The 22,091-nt window shown below is 47.8% G+C and overlaps 1 protein-coding gene across 1 annotated transcript in view; it reads right to left on the bottom strand.

Annotated features, from left to right (window-relative positions):
• Positions 1-169: 169 nt before the first annotated feature.
• The window catches only part of C2CD3 (C2 domain containing 3 centriole elongation regulator), a 55,033-nt gene continuing 33,111 nt past the window's right edge, over positions 170-22,091 (bottom strand). Inside the window, exons 25-33 of the mRNA XM_072993421.2 lie at positions 20,854-20,992; positions 18,839-18,903; positions 16,394-16,599; positions 15,214-15,344; positions 14,494-14,655; positions 12,817-13,025; positions 10,782-11,763; positions 8,622-8,736; positions 170-479 (exon numbers count right to left, since the gene is read on the bottom strand). Coding sequence (XP_072849522.2) covers positions 315-479; positions 8,622-8,736; positions 10,782-11,763; positions 12,817-13,025; positions 14,494-14,655; positions 15,214-15,344; positions 16,394-16,599; positions 18,839-18,903; positions 20,854-20,992 — 2,174 coding nt within the window. The 3' untranslated portion in view covers positions 170-314. The remainder of the gene's footprint in view (positions 480-8,621; positions 8,737-10,781; positions 11,764-12,816; positions 13,026-14,493; positions 14,656-15,213; positions 15,345-16,393; positions 16,600-18,838; positions 18,904-20,853; positions 20,993-22,091) is intronic.

Below are 22,091 nucleotides of genomic sequence, written 5' to 3' on the forward strand. Positions count from 1 at the left end.
TGCTGTTCCTACCTATAACGTCATGACTTGGCTGATTTGATTAGTTTTGTAAGCCCTTGGAGGGCGCGAGATGGGTGGGCATTACCTGTGGATTGAGCAAAGAGGGTCCGCCATCTCTTCTGTAAACAACATCCAAACAAGTCTTCCTTTTTAACACCAGGCAGAGAACTCGTGAGCCAGCAACGGGGACTCAGGCAGGTGCCAGCTGCCCTTTGGCTCAGAGGCCCCCAAGGGAGTCCCAGCTTAGGGCAGATCCCGGGAAGGCGGCCTTTCCTAGCAGGGTCCCCGGTTTGAGCCACTGCCCGGTTCCCCTGCTATGTTTTTTTAGAGAACCGTGCAGAAAATATTCTCGCAATCCTTTTCGTTTCCTCTTCGGGCAGCTCAGCGGGCATCAAGTTGGCCTTGGGGCGGTTCTGCCTTCGGAAAGGGATCCCTGCCGTTGGAGCAGCAGCGCCTGCACCACCATCGCTGCTTCCAGGCTGAAACAAAACAAGATGGCATTAACGTCTCTTTGGGAAACAAAGATAAGGTCAGCGCTAATCGTATGACATTATGTTTCAGAAAACAACGTCTTCCGTTTCAGCACAATAACTGACTTCTGCTTACGGGAGGGGTGTCACCCAGGATGGGGCCTGTGTAACTTAGAAAGCAAAGGCTGGAGTCCTCGTGTTGCTTAAACAGGTGCAGGGGTTCCCAACCTGGGGGAATCCCAGTGTTTTTTGACGGATTGTGGGCTGCCTTATACCTGGCTTAGTCCTTACTGAGTAACTCAGACCTTCACCTTTCAAGAGCCAGATATTAAAGTTAGGGTGGATAAGAAACAGGCCTTCTGGGTGAGGAAGAAGCCTCTATTTTCTGACAAAGGATGATTTTTACCCCATTAAAATGCTTTTTTAATGTAAATGTGGTGGTGGGGTTTCAGGTGACTTGTTACTTGGCGATTATAAGGGGGCTGCTACTCCGGAAAAAGGTTGGGAACAACTAAAGAGTAAGTCCACTGAATCAATAAAATGCCTGGAGGAGTCGACTTACCAAATCCCACGGCTTCCAAGGGCCTACTCTAGTCACAACTTGTTTGCCATAAGAATAATTGCGGCAAAGAAATCAAATTCATGTGTGCAAAGTGCTCCTAACCTCCTTCTGGCTGCTAAATCGTCGCCAACCCTTTCTGCAGCTGGCAAAACCTGACTGCCATTGACACAGGTCCGTTATTGCCTCGATAAATGATTTTCAATTTCCAACAAACCAGGCACATTGTGCGCCTGCCGGAAACCCTTTGGGAGAAGAGGGAGGATGACCCGCCAGAAAGCAAACGAGGGAAAGGCAAACTCTGATCGGCAACCTGAAGCCTCCGTTGGGGCATAAGCCTTCTCTTGGGCCAAGGCCAGAGGCAGGCAGGCAGGCTAAACCTCCCCTGGCGATGGGTTCGCCTTTCCCCTGTTGAGCGAAGCCGCTTCCTGCTCAAGTGTACACACTTAGGCCTGGAGGCAGTGTCAGCAGCAACGCCTGGAACAGCCTGTCCAGGGAAAACTGGGGTGGGGGATGGGGGGGGGAGAGACAGATTTTTGGCCAGGCTAACCTTTCCCCATCAAGGCCTGTATTACATTTTCCTCTGTCCAACCCGGCTGCTCTTCTGCTGTTTTCTGACGCCATTCACGGATTTATAAACAATACAAAATTTATTGCTAGTGACTGATTGATTTCGTTGAATTTTTGCAAAAGCCCAAACAACGTAACACCTGTTATTTAAGAACGCACCACCTATTTCGCACACCTATTTCATGCAAAGATTTGATTCGCCCCCCCAAACAATGAGACTGAGAACACATTACCCCAAGATGTTCTGAAAACAGGAGGTCCCGGCTTTCTCTCATTATACCACCAGGACAGATCCAGAAGCTGAAAGCTTGGCACCCTCCCTTGATCCTTCTGGTGCCCCTGATTCACTGCTTCCACTGGGATTTCAGGAAAGGCCATTTCATCCTCCCAGTATTTTACAGTCTTGGATATTTCTAGGTGCCTAAGGGCTTCTCCACCATCAAACGTCACCCCCGCCGCCCCGGTGCACCCCAGGCAACATTTTTTGCAGTCAGGAAGGTGGGTGTTCTTTCACTGGACACGTTTCCGGATCCTCATGGGGTTCATCGCAACCTGTCCGAAGCTGAAAGGGTGGCTTCACACCCAGGATGACCCCTGTGCTATTTTTACACAAATTCTCTTTACACATTTGCACACAGGGACGCGGATGCTTGACCTCGTCCCTAAGTTTGCTCATGGGGGCCATAGGATGGGCAGCTTGTTCTGTCTTGTTCCTGCCGTTCCAAGTAAGTGTTGTGTTGATTGCTATGGACCTAGAAGTTCGGGGCAGGGCAGCCGGCCGAAGCGGCCTTGTTCCCGGTGTTGCTGGCCGCCTGCACTGCTGAGTCATCAAAAGGACTAAGCGATCTGCCCTTAGTGAGCCATCCGAGCGCTCCTCTGCTCGAGGTGCCGTCCGGCCGCCTTTCGATCACTTAACATGCCTCAGCATTGTGGAGCGTGCTTCCTGCTTCAGCACCGGGGCCGGCTGACTCAGCCCAGTGGAGCGGACAGGATTGAGCCGGTTATTCAAGTCCACTGCCTCTGAATTCTGGGTCACTGGAAGAGAGGTAACTTGGCCGGTTTCCAGTTTGCACAGCTGCTTACGACTCTTAAGGCTGCAACACAACAGGTGGTCTGGTGGACCCGAATAGGGCTCCTTGGCAGTAAAAACACTGTGCTTTTACAGTGCAAGGGGCCAGTCTGGCCCCCACCCTGGCCTTCCTTTAGACTGGAGGGTTTGGGGGCACTAGCACCTCCTCTGTTGGACCTATGGCCGGACAAGAGCAAATCTGGTGAGCCAGATCTGTATCCCGAAGGAAGAAAAGGCTAGTTGAAGGCACTCGGATGGAGGAAAGAATTGAGGGAGATGCGCCACGGAAACAGCTGCCTCTGCAGAATACTGCACCCAGCCTCTTGCGCAGAAGAACCATCTCCCTTCGCTGCGATGCCACTGCAGGAAAAGCTCCGCTCAACTTAATGGGGAAAGGGGACCGGGCGAATTTCGTGTAGGAAAGAAGCCAGCTTGCTAAGCACGCAAAGCCAACACAAATCACCCAGACATATCAAATGCCCAGGACCAGACGGTGGTCCTGCATCTTCCACTTCCACCAGTCCCAGCAGTTTCCCTGAAATAAAGTCACTGCATAGTTTCCGGAACAGCATTTGAAAATGCGTCACGCCTCCTTGCGCACCTTGCCAGAGAAAGCACTTGACCAGGTTCAGCTCGGGACACGAGTCTGCAACGCTTGTTAACGCCTCCAATAGCTGGCTTATTGCTTGCAGAGGGCACGGCAAATAGTGGCCAGAAACCCAAGGGGCTTTCTGCAAAGCCCCCCAACAAAAAATATACATCTTTTCTTTTTGTGTGTGTGCATGCCGAAAACATTGCTTTGCTTTTTGCTGCAGGGTCACAATAGGGTCCCTTGACCACCGTCAGACTCCAAGTGAAAAACCACATCTGTGTCTTTTTTTTTTACAGGGGGGCATTATCAGGCCACGTTGTGGCTAGTGGTCCAGAAGGTGGCCCCTGTGCCTGGCCAAGCAGCCCACCCTGTACTAAATTGCATTGAACTGCACGTGTGCCCATGGATTTAGAGAGGTGGCTTCCAAAAGCTCAGGAACCACAGAGCATCTCTGCAAATCATGCCTCCGGCTATGGGTGGCCGTCTGAGGGGCTGGTCCACCTCGGTGCAGAACTTCTGCCCAGCACAGCTCAGCCCCCCCCCAGTTCCATCCCTGGGATCTCCGATCTTCGACAGCATGGTTAAAAAAATTAAAAAGAAATCTTCAACAGAGGGGTGGCCAAACGGGAATGGGCAGTGTTCTTCACTTGCCTGGAGGTGAAAAGAAGTGAATAAGCAGCCCTGTGATGGTAGGAAAAGATCTGGCACGTAATATGTACAAGAGGAGTGGTATGCAAGCCACAAGGCAAGGTACAGTGAAGCCAAGGCCCCAAGGCACAGCGCGCAGTGAGATGCCAGAGTCCTTTCGATGCACCGCTGCCAGCCCCGGTGCCCACACCCAGTGGCCTCCAAACCGCTGGCGCAAGGAGGGGAAAAAAGAGCCTGCTGGCTAAGCCCAGCCCAGCCAGCCCTCATTTTCATCCTGCCAGGAATGTGGGTTGGGTCGGGTGGAGGAGAGAGAGACTGAAGAGTCCCCTCAAAGCCGCTTTTAGGAACAGCAGAAGCTGCCTCTTATGCTTGGACGGGCGACTTCTCCACCCCTCCAGCCTGAATCTTAATAGATCTTAGGCGGAAGGAGTATTCCCCCCACTCCCCAATATGTGCAACCAAACTGAAAGCAAAGCAAAAAGTGTGCAGGCTACACATGCACCCCTCCCCCAATGAGCTGGGAACTCAATTTACCAACCTCAGAAGGCTGAGTCAACCGTGAGCAGGCTACCTGAGCCCAGGATTGAACTCACGTCATGAGCAGACTCTGCACTGCAGGACTGCAGTTTAACCCCTGCGCCGCGAGGCTCCTCTCTTTGAACAGGCGATGCCGCAGATGAAATCTTCTGCCACAAGGGCAGTGCTTTCTCACTTAAAACCACCGAAGCAAGAAGACCATGCACCTTGTGGACACTTGGAAGGGGGGGAAGTGATCTGAGAGTTGGGTAACAGAGGGAAAGTCTGGTACACTGACAAGAGACTTGTTCCATGTGCAGGGATTTACACACAGTACACACTTAATTTTGTGGCCATGAAATTAAAAGACACCTGCTTCTTGGGAGGAAAGGGATGACAAACCTAGACAGCATCTTAAAAAGCAGAGACCTCACCTTGCCAACAAAGGTCCACATAGTCAAAGCTATGGTTTTTCCAGTAGCGATGTATGGAAGTGAGAGCTGGACCATAAAGAAGGCTGACCGCTGAAGAATGGATGCTTTGGAATTGTGGTGCTGGAGGAGACTCTTGAGAGTCCCCTGGAGTGCAAGGAGAACAAACCTATCCGTTTTGAAGGAAATCAACCCTGAGTGCTCACTGGAAGGACAGATCCTGAAGCTGAGGCTCCAATCCTTTGGCCATCTCATGAGAAGAGAAGACTCCTTGGAAAAACCCATGATGTTAGGAAAGTGTGAGGGCAAGAGGAGAAGGGGACGACAGAGGACAAGATGGTTGGACAGGGTCACCGAAGCGACCAGCATGAATTTGGTACCAAACTACGGGAGGCAGTGGAAGACAGGAGGGCCTGGCGTGCTCTGGTCCATGGGGTCACGAAGAGTCAGACATGACTTAACAACTAAATAACAACAACTTACTGAATATTGGTAAGACTGGGGAGAAGGAATGGAGGGAGAAGGCCAAACAGACGGGGTCAGGTTCTGAGTTGCAGACTTCAAGGATGGACCAAGCCAGGAGTTTAGGAAAGTCACACCAGGCCCACAGTCTAGCTAGAAATTTAAATAAAACACACACACTTGCCCACGGATACTCAAGATTCTGCACTGATAGCCACTTTAATTCTTCTTCCTCCAAGAGAACCGGAAGGAAGGAACTAGGCTTGATCATCCCCTGATCTGCAATGGGAGTCGTATCCTAAGATAACCGGGAGGCAGGCGATGGACTCCCCCCCCCCCCCCGGTGCTGTGCCCTGCAGAACAAGGAACCACCCTGCTCATCTGTGATGCAGTCACTTCCTGGAGGATTTCTTAGAGTCCCTGGGAAGACTGAATGAACCAGGCAGTCCTCTTAAGAGCACAGAGGCATACAGTAGTTCGGCTGTTAAGGAGGTGAAACTTGCTGGAACAGTCCCAGACTGTAGCACATAAATGCCGGCGTGGGCACAGAGAGTGTCCTAAGAGGAGGTGACAAAGATGTTTTGGATGATCAACGCATTGAAGCTGTGCTCTGGGTTCAATGAGAGTGGACCTACCTAGAGAACAAACCATTTCGCTTCTCCCCACCCTCAATGGGCACCAAAGTAGTGAATATTCAAAGTTTTTTGAAATAGAAAAATGTAACAGGGACCTTTGGGCCTGCTAGAATCTAGTTCATCTTGTCTGGATAATGCACCATTCTTCATATTTCAAATTCATTTTTCCAAAGCAATGCATTCCGAGAACTGGAAAAGGTTCCAGGGACATGCCACGGAATATTTTCCAGCCAATGTGGAATTCTTCAAGGGTGTCGTGCCTCAGGGATCGCCGTGGGGGACCCCTGGAAAGAACAAGGTGCATTATCCTTGTTCAAACAGATACAGGATGAGAGGTGAAAGCCGGCTTTTAAAAAATCCCAGCCAAGACCTTTTGCATGGTGGGTCAGTGGCTGGCGTGGTGCTCTGGGAACGGGAAGACCTGAGTTCTAATCCGAACAGAGATGAAGAAACTGTTTAGGAGCTGGACAAGATCTACCGCTTCCTGACCAATTAACTGATTCTATGCCTCTTCTTCCCAACTTACGTCCTCCTCTTTCAGACCACCGCCACGGTACAAGAATCCAGGATAGGAGAATTTCATGGCTGTCTTGTTGAATATCTGATCGTTCTCACTATCTTAGGTCACAAGGTTCTGCATCTAGTTTTACCTGGACAAGCTGTCCCCTTTTGAAAATGTTTTTTAAATAGATTTTCTACCTCTATAGGTCAAAGGGTGGGTAAACCAACACACTGAAGTGCCCTCGGCAGGGAGCAGCCACTAAATAAGTCACTCGCCCAGTGAAACCTACACCAAGTCCTTGTATTTATGGCCAGACGTAAACAACCTTCTGAGAGGGAGGCTATAAAAAACACATGACACTTTCGGGGAAAATGCTTCTGAAGAAGCCAGCATTTCCTTTCAAAGGAAGCAGCTAGGAAGAAGTGCCAGCACACACTCGTGAATTCACAAAGGTCACGGTGCGATTGACAGAACTTGATTCTTTCTAAAATTTTAGTGGTTTCTCTGCTTTAATAGCCTCTCTACCTTTTTTTGCTCAGCTTCCCACATGGAGCTGGTTTGTCAAGCTGAGGTCTCTGGCCAATCCCTGAAAATTCAAAAGCTATGTATCAGCTTCTGGAAATCTTTGGCCTTAAGACTATTTGCTTATTCCTTGCCCACAGACTTCCTACCGTGTTTCCCTGAAAATAAGACAGGGTCTTATATTAATTTTTGCTCCAAAAAACGCATCAGAGCTTATTTTCAGGGGATGTTTTATTTTACAGTCGTCTCATCTTCTTCTGGTGGCTGCACAAAGGTGGACGGCAGGGTTTCTCTTCACTGGGGCTTATTTTTGGGGTAGGGCTTCTATGACGAGCATCCTGAAAAAATAAGACTAGGGCTTATTTTCAGGTTAGGTCTTATTTTCGTGGGAAACAGAGTACCTCTAGAAAAATATTCACACCTTCCTATGTTCATGAGAAGCAAGACAGTGATGACAGCGGTCCAAAACACTGTACAGATGACCAGGTTGCCAATGAATCCATTCACAGGCCATGCAGGCCATGAAGCCAAAGGGCTGATGATGAAGACAGCTGCAATAGGTCTCTAATCTCCACACTCTACGACTCAGCTGATAATCGGCCAAGAAAACATCTCCTTGGATGAATGACGATAATCAGAAATGGGGATAGGAAACTTTACTTTTTTGGACTTCAACTCCCGGAATACTCCAGCTAGCATGGCTGTAAGAAAGGTGGCTGTCATACCTGAGGAGATGAAGTCCAGAAGTGGGAATATTTCTCATCTCTGACCAAGCCCATTTCAAGCAACAAGCTCCTTTGCTAAATCAGATCCAGAGTCCATCCAATCCAGCGTCATTTTCCCACACAGATCAGACAAATGCCTCCAGGAAGCGGACAGGAAGGGCCATGGGGGGGCAGCCCTGTCTCCTAATCTCTGTCCTCCAAAGACCGGTGGATTCCGGTATTTATTTATTTGATTTATATCCCACCCATCTGGTCTGGTCGACCACTCTGGGCGGCTTCCAATAAGGTGTAAATGGTAAAACATAAGGATTTTACAAACAGTCCATAACACATATAATAATAAAACAAATAATAAATGAAAGAAAAATAAAGAAAGAATTAAATATTGTCAAGAGGGAAGGCCTGAACATACAACCATGGTAAGTTTCAATGGTGGAAGACTAGTCACAGACTGATTCACACAGAGCTGTTTCTCTTGCACAATTCCTTGCTTTTCTTTGAACGTGAAGAAAGAGCAAAGAGCAATTCACAGGACCCCTTGGGTCAAAGAAATTCTGCATGTGCTGGGACCCCAGCCCCGCTTGCTGGATTCCAGCAACCCGAACCCAAAATGTCCAGCCCCTAGTTTTTCACCTAACAGGCGGGGAAGCTGCTTTTAAAAAAACATCCTCAGAATGCTAAGTCTGACGCTAAAAATTCCAGGCTTGACTGGTGTGATGATGGAATTGCCGCTTCGGCTCCGCAAACTACTTCCACAATTTCTGCACTTACGTCAAACCCACCAAATCTGAGCTGGTCACCCGACTGCCTTAAATAAATTCAAACCCATCGAATTTCACAAGAGTGAGCATCTGTCTGTTTTCATGCTTTGAAAGAACAGGTGGGAAGAAAGAAAGCAAAGAAGAAGCGATCGTACTTACTTGACTGGCCCCGGCCCATGCAGGAGCAGGAGAGGAAGAAACCCCGAGCAACCTCATGGAAGCCTCCAGATGTTCCGGTGGAAGGAAGAAATTGGGAACGAGGACCGGGTCGGAGCTGAAGGGCAGACTTAAGGAACGGACAGTTACTCTCGTTGGTTCATCTGCTACCATGTGGACACTGCGCAAGCCAGCTGGGAGGGGAGGGAAGGCTACGCTGGGTTGGTAAGAGGTGGCCACTTTGTCCCAAACCTGCCCTATACTTAAAACTGGCACTCTTTCCACCTTTCTGAAGCAGGATGCTCCAGAAGGCAGGAGAACCAGGGAAAGGAGTTTCAGTTGCGATTGCACTTGACTGAGAAGGGGCATGGAGGTGCTTGATTAAAGGCTGCTGACCGCACGGGGCAGCAATACAGTTAACTCTTCATTTCTTCCTTATCTCAAGGGCTGCCGCGCAAACTCCCATTCTTCTTTAAGGAAAACAGGGCGAACCTCCAGTTTTAACTGGATATAGGAAGAAGCTGCCTGTACTAGGCCAAACGATTAGACCCCTCAATTCCTAACTGGGGAGGGGAGGGCTCTGCAGAAACCCCCTTGGGGAGGCCACCATTTGCCGTTCCCTCTGCAGAGTCGGACACGACTAAACAACAACAACAACTGCAAGCGATAAGCCAGCTGGTTGTTATGGGTTTTTCGGGCTCTTTGGCCGTATTCTCAAGGTTGTTCTTCCAAACGTTTCTCCAGTCTCTGTGGCCGGCATCTTCAGAGGACAGGAGAGGATAGTAGTTGTGCGTTCACTCACAACAAAAACACACTGATCACCATAATCACCCATCTCCTGAAAAGGACAAAAGCTGATCTTACGGCCATAAATACTCAACTCCTAAACAAACTGCACCAGAGCACAGAGCGCTACTCCTGTCCTCTGAAGATGCCGGCCACAGAGACTGGCAAAACGTTAGGAAGAACAACCTTCCGAACACGGCCAAAGAGCCCGAAAAACCCACAACAACCCTCTGCATATAAAACTGATGGGGGGTAAGTCCAATTAATTGTTAATCTCAGCCTGACCCATTATATCAAGGGGACTGAACAAGTTGCACTCATTCAGGGAGTTGATTTCAGCTGAGATGAACAACTGGATATCCTTCCCCCTGCAAACCTGCAGAGGCAGAATATGGCATCTTTATCCTCCTCTCAACTTGACAAGAAAGGTCTACCCCACAGAGAGACCTTGATGTCAACTTACTGTCAGAACGGCTCCTGGCATCTTAAAGACCTCAAAACGAAAAGGCTCCTTGGAGAAAGATCTCAAAGGATCAGGGAAACCTGTTCTGGATGGGATCCAATATCTTCCTTCAACTCTAACCTCTGGCCATTTGGCTGCATGGAACCCATTTATTACTTCCAGATACTTACAAGGCTGAGATAAACACAGATTTACTCCAAAAAAAAGCATGAACGTGCAGCTTATATAAAGTGGGATTATCTTATGTTACATCGTGCTTCCTTCCAAATAACTCAAAGACGATTATGTCTTAAAAACTAGTGAGCGGAGCGGATGGGTGTTGCCACTCATAACAACACCAGTGCTGAACATGTGACCGGAGAGCCTTTGCAAGCAGTCACCACAAGGTTAGCCAGAGATGTAAACACACAAGCTTCAGCGTGACCCTTGAAAGGGTAATGTTCCAAGATTTGTGGGGTGCCCCTCTAGCCTGGGGCAGAGGTGGAGGCCAGCCACTTCTGACAGGGCTGGGTGGCACCTTTTTCTGCATAGCTGTTGGGGCTACCCCAGCACCAAGCCTGCCACCTTCCTTGCTGACACAGGACACACGTGGGCAAGGAAGTATGTCAGATGCAGAAAGAAAAGCAACAGGAACACCCAAAAAACCCCCGCTGTGCCTGGAGGGAGGTTACCTTTTTGCTTACTGAGGGCAAAGGAACCACAAAGACAGCTTTTCTGGAACAGCCAGGTTTCCGAATGGGTACCAGACCCACGCCACGGAGCAATCCAGGCCTTGGGAGAGAGGATCGTGTCTCCTCCTGCTGACCATGGCAAGGCGCAGCCTCGTTAAAGGCAGAATCCACACGGAAGAGGTTCTGCATTGATCCAGACCAAACATGGGCTTTAACTGCTGAAATTTTTTTAAAAAAGGATACAGCACCACACTGGGCTTGGCGACGTTTCGGCGCTCTTCAGGGGAGTCTTCACAACTTTCTGCAGAGCCACTTGTAGTATGTTGTGCAGCTTGCAACGAGTCAGGGCAACGCGGGAGCTCCTCTTTGCTTGAATCAAGAGCTTCCTCATCTTGGTAGTGATCATGCAAATGCTCTTCCCCCTTTTTCGATTCTGGGACAAGGGTCTCAGCTGCTAAAACCTCTTTGGCCCCATGGCACAAAAGAAACGATTGTCCGTCGGCTGTTTTCCCCTCTGTCTCCGGAGGTTCTTCCTGGCTCTCCCCTTGGTCTTCTTCGGCAGGTCCGCCCTCCGCCTGATCTGCAAGCAAGAGAAATGACGGCTGGCTGGGCTCGCCGGTGCTGCCTTCAAAGCCATGCCTCTCCACAGGTTCTTCATCCACTGCTTCTAGAAATGGGCTGATGCTCCTGGATCTAGCAGGGCTGGGAATGCTCTGAGGATCCTCTTGCGTTATGCTGGCCATGGAGCTGCTTCTCGTCCCGGGCTCTTGAAGCCCATATTCAGCAGCCCTTCCAATGGCTTCTCGCTCTAGTTCGGAAACAGGGCTGGACCAGGGACTGGTTCTGTCTGTCACCGGGGTGATTTCGTTCAGGGTTCTTGGTTCGATGACGTCCTCATCGTATTCCTCCTCGCTGTGCGACTGAGCGCCCTCTTCTTCTCTCCGGATACCGTGCGCCGATAAGTAGGGGTCCCCCCGAGACTCGGCTTGGTCCAGGAATTCATACAACACGTCTCTTCCATGAAACGATTTTCCAAGAGGGGATACAGGTACTTCATCGACACCAGCATGGAGGGTTTGGTTCCTCAGGTGGCCTTGGAGGGTCTCAGTCCTGGAAGGGCTTTCTTTGAGGTCCAGAAGGGGCTCATTAGCACTTAAACGTCTGCTCCTGTCTACACAAGCACCTGGAGACTCTTCAGCATCTTTCATTATCTTGTTCTGCAGGTCTGGTAACGGAAAACGTTAATTCTGATGTGTCATCAAGAAAAGAAGAATGGTGTTGAGGAGTGGAGAGTTTCAGCATTCATGAACAAATCAGTAATACAAATGTCATTTGTTAGACCTCAAGCTATAAACAGCACCTAAAAGAACAAAAGGGCAGCTAACCTCGCTTGCTGTAAAACCTCCCTGTAGAATGCTCTATCTGTGGAGGTGAGCCAGGCCCCTTCCCTCCTCAAGAAGCACATAAAACCCCCACTTTTCAGGGAGGCGTTTCAGAATCTCCTCCCTTTATAACTGTGGGTCATTTAGTTTTATTTTGATGATTAAACCTTGTATCCTTTATCGTTTGACCAGACAGGCAGGATATAAATACAATAAATAAATAAATTAAATAAATAAATATTGTAGTAAAGCATGCAAAGTCATGCCTGTAAACGTCGAGTCAATGGATGACTGATGGCATACAGATGGAACGAGCTTAGGCAATGCTTGTTGACCACATTCAGCTGCCGTATCTGCAGTGATCGGCTGCTCTCACTATTTAAGCAAGGGAGTGAGAGCAGCACTCGGCTACTCAGTGGTGAGTTTGGTGGTCATTACTTTACTTGGATGTGACTTTTATGTTGCTCTGAGAGATCTATGCCTATGTATATATCGCCATGTATATATGTCTGATCAAGTCTAATATATTATGTTACAAGTCTTATTAGAATTCTCTCCATGTATTTTTCTCCTACATCTGCGTCTTTGATCTGCTTATAAAGGGGAGGATTTGTAACGACCAGATAAGAGACTCTGTGTAACTTGTTATCTTGGGCTCCAAGGTTTGTTTTCAACTAAGAGAGTGCTCCTGGAAGCTTCACTACCCAAATCTGACTCCAAGCTTCTGGAAAGGCAAACACCATGTCAAGCCTTTGGAGTTGGACCCTCGCTAACAGTATTCTGTCTATCTCTTACATCAAAGCTTTCTCTTACTCCAAAGCCTTCCTGAGATAATATGAGCTTGAAAGCTCTGAGGAAAAGCGTCCCCCTCCCTCAGAGATCCGTGGCGCACTCACCAGTAATTAGGCTGCTCACTTGAGAAACCAGACGGTTAGACTTCTCCAACAGCTGGTGCCCTTCTGGACTGACCGCCCGGGTGGCAGTTCCTCGGTGACCAGAACCAGGATCAGCTATACCGGTTTGCCCGGCACCCGAGCCGTGGAAGGGCCTGATCAGCTTCTGCCTGAAGTAACTCTGAATCTCATCTAGCTCACTCAGGTTCTTTCTGGAAAGACAAGACAAATGGACAGGAGATCTCTAGCACTTTCCGTATGGTTATATGGACGACCCAATTTAAATGTTCCCCATCATACATTCTGTTTCCCAGTACTTTGCTAAAGAAATAGGCCTTAAAAATCTTAGTTTCTAGCAAGGGTGCAAAAGGGCTAAGCTCCCCTCAGGCTATGCCTGGGATTAGCTACGAATCCTGGGAAATAACAACAGAGCACCTGCATACTCCGTTATCAATGGGAGCCAAGACCAGAGGCTGCCTGCTTATGAACACCGGTCTCTAAGTAACAACAGTAGAAGCAGCCTTCGGTTCTCTTGTCCCAGTTTGGTCCTTCCTGAATGCTTCTGGTCAGCCACTACGGGACACTGTGCCAGACAGGCCCTTTGAGGTGAGCCAACAGGGCTGCTCCCGGGCAGGATCCAGAAATGGTATTGTCTGGGTTCAGAAGTGCAGGATCTCGAAAGATGCAAACTTTGCTAAAGAATTGAAGGAAATTCCTCCCCACTGAGCGCACGTGTTATCATCCAAGGGGGCCTCATTTCAAGAGAACTTTGATGGCAGTGGGGGGAATTCACTCCTTGGATGCTGCCCTTGATGCTTTGCCTGACGGTGACCTAGTCCCATTGACTCATATGAGGTGGCGCTCTTTAAAATGAATTCAAAACAGTTTTCAATCCAGGACTGCAAGCTGCCTGAAAAAGCACGCTTGCACAAATAAATAAATAAATAAAAAACAAAACAAAACAAAACAACCAACAGCAATGAAACAAAATGTGAGGTGCTAAAAAGAAACTTCCACCGACTTTCTGGCTCTCCTTCCCCCCCCTCCACCGGCCAACCTGTTCCACCAACATAGAGTATAAATCATCTGGGCCAAATGAATAATCCTTGTCACTGAAAAGGCTCAAGTCACAGAGACCTGGAATTTGGAAAGAAGAGCTTTTGAGGAAGCAGGAAGGCGTACTTTGAGTCATCTCGAAGGATCCAGGATACTCTCTGGAGCTGAACCATGCCTTCTTCAATACGATAGCTATCATCAAAAGGGTTCCTCCACGTGTTTTGGACTACAACTCCCAGCATTCCTGTCCACTGGCCAAGCTCGTTGGCATGGATCAGAGGTGTAGCACAAAACATCCAAAGATGACGAGGCTGAGGATGGCTGTCGAAGAAGAGCCAGTTGCAAACATAAAATCCCTTTGTTCCTTTCGAGGACCATTTCTCTAAGGCCACTGTGCTAAATTTTGCACAGAGGGCGCATACCCGTTGGCCTTGTGAAGTTTAGTTTTGGTTCACACATTATAAAAGAGCTCACTCACTCTAGAACCCCTTTTGAGGAGAGAACCAAGGCCGTGGCAAGCGAAGTGTGATAAGGAGCCAAACCGAAACGAGTTGCGAGGCTCATTCGGCGTGAGGCTTCCCTTCCCATTGGGCCTTTCAGCACTCCGTAACGCGGCTTCCCTACCTGAGTGTTCTGAGAAGAGAGGAGCGCGAGGAATAGGATCGCGGGTCCAGCGCTCGGGCTTGCTGCGCGCTCCCTTCTGCCTGCTGGAGGGACTCGTGGAATCGGCGGATGTTCTGCACATGCTCTTCGTGACGTGGCATCCAGGACCCGGAGAATCCTGCCCTGAGAAGGAAGACACGGGGGGGCGGGGGGGGTGTCAGCTACTCTTGAAATTTGTCAAAGAAGGAACCTGTTTAGTCTCTGCAAGCATATCCAGAAAACAAAAATGAAATAATAAACAAAAAACATCCCGTTTTTGTTTTTTATTTCATTTGTTTTTAATCCTTTTTCCTGAACCACAGGCTTGCTTTCCCACATCCTCCGTCAAGGATCTACAGCACCTCCTCCCTTGCTTTGAGGATTCCAACATCACAAAAAGAAAATGGCAGCTATTTTGTTCTGCAATTTTATTTGCACCCCCTGGTTTCATGGCCCCAAAATGTTACTGCTGTTATGTGCTGTCAAATTATGGTGCATGCACTAATGGGGTGGTTTATAAATCAAAGAAAGAAAAGAAAAAAAAAGAATAAAAGAACAAACGAATGAAAGAATGAACTAACGAAAGAAAGAAAGAGCAAAAGAAAGAAATTACGAAAGAACGAACAAAAGAACGAATGAACAAAAATACAAATAATAAATTAGTTGACAAATGACTCTCTCAGACCACCTGTCTCCTCTTACTTCTCATGACTGGCAGCATCAAAGCCCTTTGATGAGGAGATAAAAAGCTGTTCGGTCCCTTTGGTGGAGAAGGAAGAAAACGCAGAATAGAAGCCCCTCGCCTGGAAAGCAGAAGGGTTTGTTGCAGGAACCTGTAACATAATAATAAAGAGGCAAACTGCAGAAAAACCCCAAACTTTTGTGAACAACAATACTAGAAATTCTCACAATCCTCTGGCAAAATGAGAGCTTTCATCTGGTTTTGAAAACAAACAGAGACCTTACAAGACAACATGAACGTGAGCCCTGTGATATCTTGAAAGCGAACTGACTTACCAGGGGTGAATCCAGATAATGATGGAAACTCTTTTAAAATGTCATCCTTGTGCAACATAGTGCATTAGTTTGTTAGGGTGCCATTTCCTGCACTCCTGGATATGGGTTGATAATAATCATGTGCCATCAAATCAATGTTGACTTATGGCAATCCTTTTCAGGATTTCCTAGGTAGACAGTACTCAAAAGTAATTCCTCATTCACTTTTTCCGGGGGTGCCGGAATTACTTTTGAGTACTGTCTACACTGATGTTGGGAAAGGGTGAAGGCAAGAGGAGAAGGGGACGGCAGAGGATGAGATGGCTGAATAGGGTCATTGAAGTGACCAACATGAATTTGACCCAACTCTGGGAGGCAGTGGAAGATGGGAAAGCCTGGCGTGCTCTGGTCCATGGGGTCACAAAGAGTCGAACATGACTGAACGACTAAACAACAACTGACTACCTAGAAAACCCTGAAAAGGACTGCCATAAGTCAAACACCATGCAGCTTGCCCAAGGCTACACAGGCTGGCTCTTCTCGTAGGAGATGACCAGCGGAGAGTTGAACTGCCAAGCTCGTGGCTCTGCAGCCAGATGCCTAAAGCACTGAGCTATCTAGCCAGCATCTCAAAAATGCAGCCTGATGGAGGTTGTTAAGTCTTTTAAGGTGCCACAAGACTGGGAACTTACATTTTCTGACCACAACTTTCAAAATCCCACACTGAGATTAAAGAGAGCTATCATCAGAAGTCAGCGTGAGTCCAGTTATGGCTCCCCTAAGAGCTATCTTGCATTAGACCCAGGTAGCCATTCCAGAAGGCTCCTGTTCCTCCTGCCAGCCCAGCGAACAGAAGCCCAGCTGAAAAAGTGAGAAATGTACGTACGGAGCACCCCGGGGTTTTCATCTGGCTTCTCGCCTGCCTTTCTTCTTTGAGATGAGCGATATTTTCAAGAGGAGAGACGGCCACTTTGATCTGTCCTTGACACTGGCCGCTGAAGTCCGTGATGTTATACCAACCACAGACTAAATGGAAGCCAGAGAGGAGCGGGGACAGATCCACCGACGCAAATCCTATCACACGCTCTACATCTGCAGGCAAAAAGCAAAGGTCGACAAATATGGCAGCCAGAAAACATCTGTTAAAATTTGCATCCAAGCAGGTCTACCTAAGTGCAATCCTTGGTTGTTTGTATGATTTACCCAGCGGCATAAGCCTCAAAGGACCAAAAAAAATGCAGGCCATGGCAAAAGATGATGGCTTGAACAGAATATAGAGAATGCTGGTTGTTGTTGTTCTTTATCTTTAAACTCTAAAAGGAGCCAGGGTTGGATTATCTGTAGGAATTATTCCTCTGGTATGGATCTCTTTCCTTACATCCACATGGCAGCTTTCAAGCATCAGTCTCTGCAACCGTTCACATTGTAGGGTACATTACAGAAAAGCAGTTGTTGAGGAAATACGTCCAGGAGGATTTCTCCAAGTGCCACAGAAGACAAATCACTTTACCACCCGAGGGTGAAAGGTGGCTCTCCTACATTCTGAATTGCCGAGCTAGCTGGCAGCATGATGGGATACTGTATGCAGTCAGCTGCATCTGAGGTCATAAAGTTGGGGACAGAGAAAGGAAAGGGGGAAAAAAGGTCATGCGTAGTGGGACAATCAGACTTCTTGGCACTCATATGCTACAATGGAGGCATCTCAGTTAAGAATTCTTAATAAACATGGCTTGTTCTGTCTGCAAATGTCTGATTTATAGCCGCCACCTCTTTTTCTCATTATCTGATGCCACCTCTTTGTCTGCCTGTCTCTGTTTTCTCTCTGGCTCTTTCACACATAAATGGGAGTGCAGTCATCTGCCCCAGGCCCACCGCCGACTTTACATCTAGGGTATCTCTGTAAGACTTCTCAAAACATTCACAAGGGAGGGCCCCCACGTGGAAAGAGAAACAAGTGGCAGACTCTCCCACGACTGCTTGAACCAAGTTCCACGATTTGTATGTGGAGTACGCGTACGGTCCCGCCACCATCGGCAGGCATGTTTACCCTTTCCGTTGTCTCAAGAAAATTCAAGGACAACGGAAACCAACCGCAGCTTCCTTTTAGAACAATATTTCTGTTTTTCCTCCCATCCTGGGATGGCGGTGCAAACTACTGTAGCAAGAAATAACTCCTTGCAACAAATACAGGACAGAAAAACAGCCGCTGTCTGGCTGGTCTCCTGCAAATTGAATTTCTATTTTGGATTGAAGGTCTTAGAAGTCCAAATTCTGTTTTCAGAGAACACAGACAACATCCAGCTGCAGATCTAACTTTCTGAGCTAAATATTCAGCGTAGAGCAGAATCTGAAATTAAGACACTGGTGAGGAAGGGATTGCTAATTTAACTTGTAAGGCTGCAAGTTTGAAGGCCGTGAGAGAAGGATGGAGACAGCTCCGTAATGCATAAGACGACGCTGACTCCTAAGCGCCTGGCTGCCGTGAGGATCCAAGACGTGCTTTAATTTTGACTTAATTCATTGAACTTGGACGTAAAACAGATTTGCAACACGTCCCGCAGACAGATCTGGATGTACATGACACAGAGGAAAGTGGGCAGGAAAGGAGCACTGATTCCTTCTGGCATGAAAGGACAACTTTAAAGACTCCTTCTCAATTCATTGTGATGGAAGTGAGAAGAGGAACTAAAAAGCCGAACGCAGATACTCAAAGCTGAGTCAAACAAAGGGAAGCAGGTCATTCTAGGAAAAATCAGAATAAGACGGACTGCTGTGGCTGCCCTATGCTTTTACTAGAGAAAGGACCAATGGTCTGAGCCAAATGGTGTTTTTTTTTTTTGCTAGCCCATAAAGCATGCCAAGTAGTCATGTTCCCACTAGAGTTAGGGCTCATAGTTTTAAAGAGTGAGGATTTGACCCTGCTAAAGGGTCTGCAAGCGTCATTTCCATGACTTTCACATCAAACCATGACACGTTGTGTTCTAGTCATCTTTACCACCGCCCTATAGGGTATGCCTACACAAGGATCCCCCTGATTTGTGAAACGAGGGCCGCTGGCTTAATTGGACGGTCTGTGAAGGACATCTTGGGGCGAGAGAGTCCAACCAGGGCCTGTCTCCTTCACCCCTTAACCTCTGAGACCAAAGCGTTTTGCAACCTCGCTAAAACTTAAGTGTTAAAAATTGTTCTGATTGGAACTAGTGTTAGAGCAGAGCGCTATGACGTGGAAAATGTGTCCTGGTCTAGATCTGCATAATGTGATTTATCAGTATTTTCTCTTGGGTCTGGGAGGTGTTGGTCACACGGTAGATATAACCATAAAAAGTCTTACCTGCTTTATGCCACACTTTAAAGACAAGAGTTTGCTGCGGATCTAAGAGAAGTTCTTTCGACAGCCTGTGAAGAATAAAAACAAGGAACAAGAAGCATGTGTAAAGAACAGCAGGCTGAGGAAGGGAGGGTGGCCCAGCAAGCCAAGACCTCCTCCAGTATATTCCATTCCACAACCCCGAGTAGGGGGTTTCTGTCTTCCTTTTGCAGCTGACCATCTACAGTCCATGGCTACTGAGCACACCAGGTCCGGAACTATTTCCCCCTCCTCACCTTTGGGCTCTTCCCTCACCCCCACCTTCTTCTTTTCTTCTGCAAATCTTGGGGTTCAAGATACTTCCCCTCACTTCTCCCCAATGGCTGCATTTGGGCACTGTTTCTCTTGACAATCAGGACATGACTGGACTAGCATAGGGAGTGATGGAGCAGTGGGTGAATTCTGCCTCATTACTCTACAAAAGTGGGAAATGTTCCTCCTGATCAACAGTTGGAAAACTTTCTGCATCCGTTTGAATTCTTGCCATATCCCAAAGAATTAGGGTAGAGATGGTCAGAGGTGCAGAAATAGAAAATAACCTTGGTGGGTGTAAGGTGGCAGAACTGGGGACACAAGAGAATAGCAAACACTCTTATTTATGGAATAGTCTAGAGATAATTGTTTGCTTCATTTCAACAAACTGTTCCCTCTCGTAACTATTGATATGTCTGAATCTTTGTCTCCATGCTGCTGGAAACAACAGCTTCCCAAGAGCCCAAATGATCACAATCACGAGTGGCTCTGACCTCTAAGTGAGTGCAGAAACATGGTCTACATATTTCTATTTTAGAGTTGTTTTTATGCTTTATTTATGTTCTAGCTTTGGGGAAATGCCTTCAAGTTGTCAACAGGAGCCTGGAAGTTTTCACAACAGCTGTAACTTGTAATAAGCTATATATACACACCTTCAAAATCATTAGCTTTGACAAAAACAAGAGATTTATGGATTTGGGAAAGAAAATAATTCACAGTCAATTTTCAGCCAAGTCCGTTACCTTAAAGAGCTGCCAAAGAAATAATTTTTAATACAGTGGTCGTTTGACCAGATATGCGGGGTATAAATGCAATGCAATGCAATGCAATGCAATGCAATGCAATGCAATGCAATGCAATCAATAAGTGGTTGAGAACAGAGTCTTGGGTTTATATGGATGTGAATTTCACCTGTATCACCCATAGGCATTCTCCTGCCAATCTATGATTTATACATAATTGGTGGGTTTTTAAAAAATTATCAAAAGACTGGTGCTCTATACCAACAATTTGCCTACTGTCCATACTTCTGATCGGGCTCCATGCTATGTTTCTATGAGAAACAGGAAATCTAGACTTTTGAGTACCAGAGGGTACTGCTGCACAGCAAAATGGCAAAAAGCGGGTGTCTTCATGAGCTGCCTCTCCTACGACCAGATGCTTCTCCTGCAATAAACCACTCCCTCCCAGCACTACCTCATAGCAGAAGAGCGATTTAGGTGGATTTTGGCGAGTTGCAAAACAGAGCAGTTCTCTTTTGACTGCGGCTCTCATTGCTCCATCGGGACAATTTTTTTTCTCCCCACAGGTAATGTTGCAGAACGGCACTATGCCCGAGGACTGCTTGGGGAGCAACTCGTGCAAGCCTGAGAGCACTTAAGGCAGGGATTCCCAAACAGTGGGCTGCAGTGTCCCGGGGCACCGCCAAACCCAGCCAGGACCACTGTGGGATCCTCTCGCCCTTCGTCACCCTCCCTCTCTCCTTGATCGGCATGTCTCCCTGCCTGCCAGCCAGAATCATGCTTCATGCTCTGCCTGGGCCCAGGTGGAAAACCCTGGGGGAAGAGGCACCCCTCTTCCCGGATGTCTCTGAACAGCAGGAGGAGAACCAGAGGTGGCAATGGCGGCAGCCCCATTTCTGCGCCAGGGAGGCTCCGGGACAGGTCGAGAGAGCTGGGTGTGGGAGAGGTTTGGGAACCACGGACTTCAGGGACCAGGGTACCTACCTGGTCTGCCGCTGAAAGCCCCAAACGGGCGACTCGGTGTTTTCAACAACCTCTGTGGTGATCAGATTGTCAGCATCAGCGGCAACAAAGGACACGTAGCTGCTGGGCACCGTTACTCCGCGTTCAGTGAGAGGACTCCCTGAATCACAAGAGACAACAAGGCCGCCATGAAACCGCAAGCGACTTTAGGAGAGAGAGGTACAGCAACCTTCATCAGGAGCTCAGCTACAAGGCAGGGGGCCAACAGGAACAACATAATGGTATAATGACTCTTTGGAGCAATCTTTAATTGAGATGGAAAAAAGGAACTTGTCCCGTTGCTGATCTTCAATACATGTGGGTGAGAACTCTTAGGATCCCCATTTCTTGTAAGCTCTGGAGGAGGAAAGAGGCCTCAGCTTCTCAGACATCTGGCAAACAGTGACGTCCATGAGCAGGACAAACCAAGGATACTGAATTTCCACCCACCATTCACACATCCCTGCACCTATCAGTCATAGAAGATGGAGCAACTTATTGATCACCATTAGTCACCCTGGATATACAGTAGCTCCAGGACCAGAGGTGGTACACTTCTGAAAACCAGCCTCTTGGTAACAAGTCAGAGGAACCATCACTCAAATGTCCTGATTGTGGGCTTCCTATCAATTGATAATGTAGACATAGGAAAGTAGACTAAACACACTATAGTCAATACAGTTAGGCCCACACTAGTGTATACTGTCAAGATAACCTCCCTGGTAGATGGTGGGAGTGCTGTAGACATAATATATCTTGACTTCAGCTAAGTCTTTGACAAAGTGCCCCATGATACTCTGATTAGCAAGCTAACTAGGTGTGGGCTGGATAGAACAACTGTCAAGCAGACACACTGTTGGTTACAGAATCGTGCTCAGAGATCCTTCCCAAACTGGGAAAGAGTAACAAGCAGGATACCCCAAGGTTCAGTTCTGGGCCCAATACTCTTCAACATTTTTATCAATGATTTGGATGGGGGGGGTACAGGGAATGATGATCAGATCTGCAGATGACACAAAACTAGGTGGAATAATAGCTAACGCCTTGGAAGACAGAAACAAAATTCCAAAAGACCTTGAAAGGCTTGAGCACTGGGATGAAAACAACAGAATAAAATTTAACAGGGATAAAACAAAGTTGCACACCTGGGGGGGGAATACAAACGCATAATTATAAGATGGGGGATACTTCGCTCAGTAATACTATGAGGAAGAAGGATT

Source organism: Pogona vitticeps, chromosome 3 (genome assembly GCF_051106095.1).
Source record: "Pogona vitticeps strain Pit_001003342236 chromosome 3, PviZW2.1, whole genome shotgun sequence".
Classification (NCBI taxonomy): Eukaryota; Metazoa; Chordata; class Lepidosauria; order Squamata; family Agamidae; genus Pogona; species Pogona vitticeps.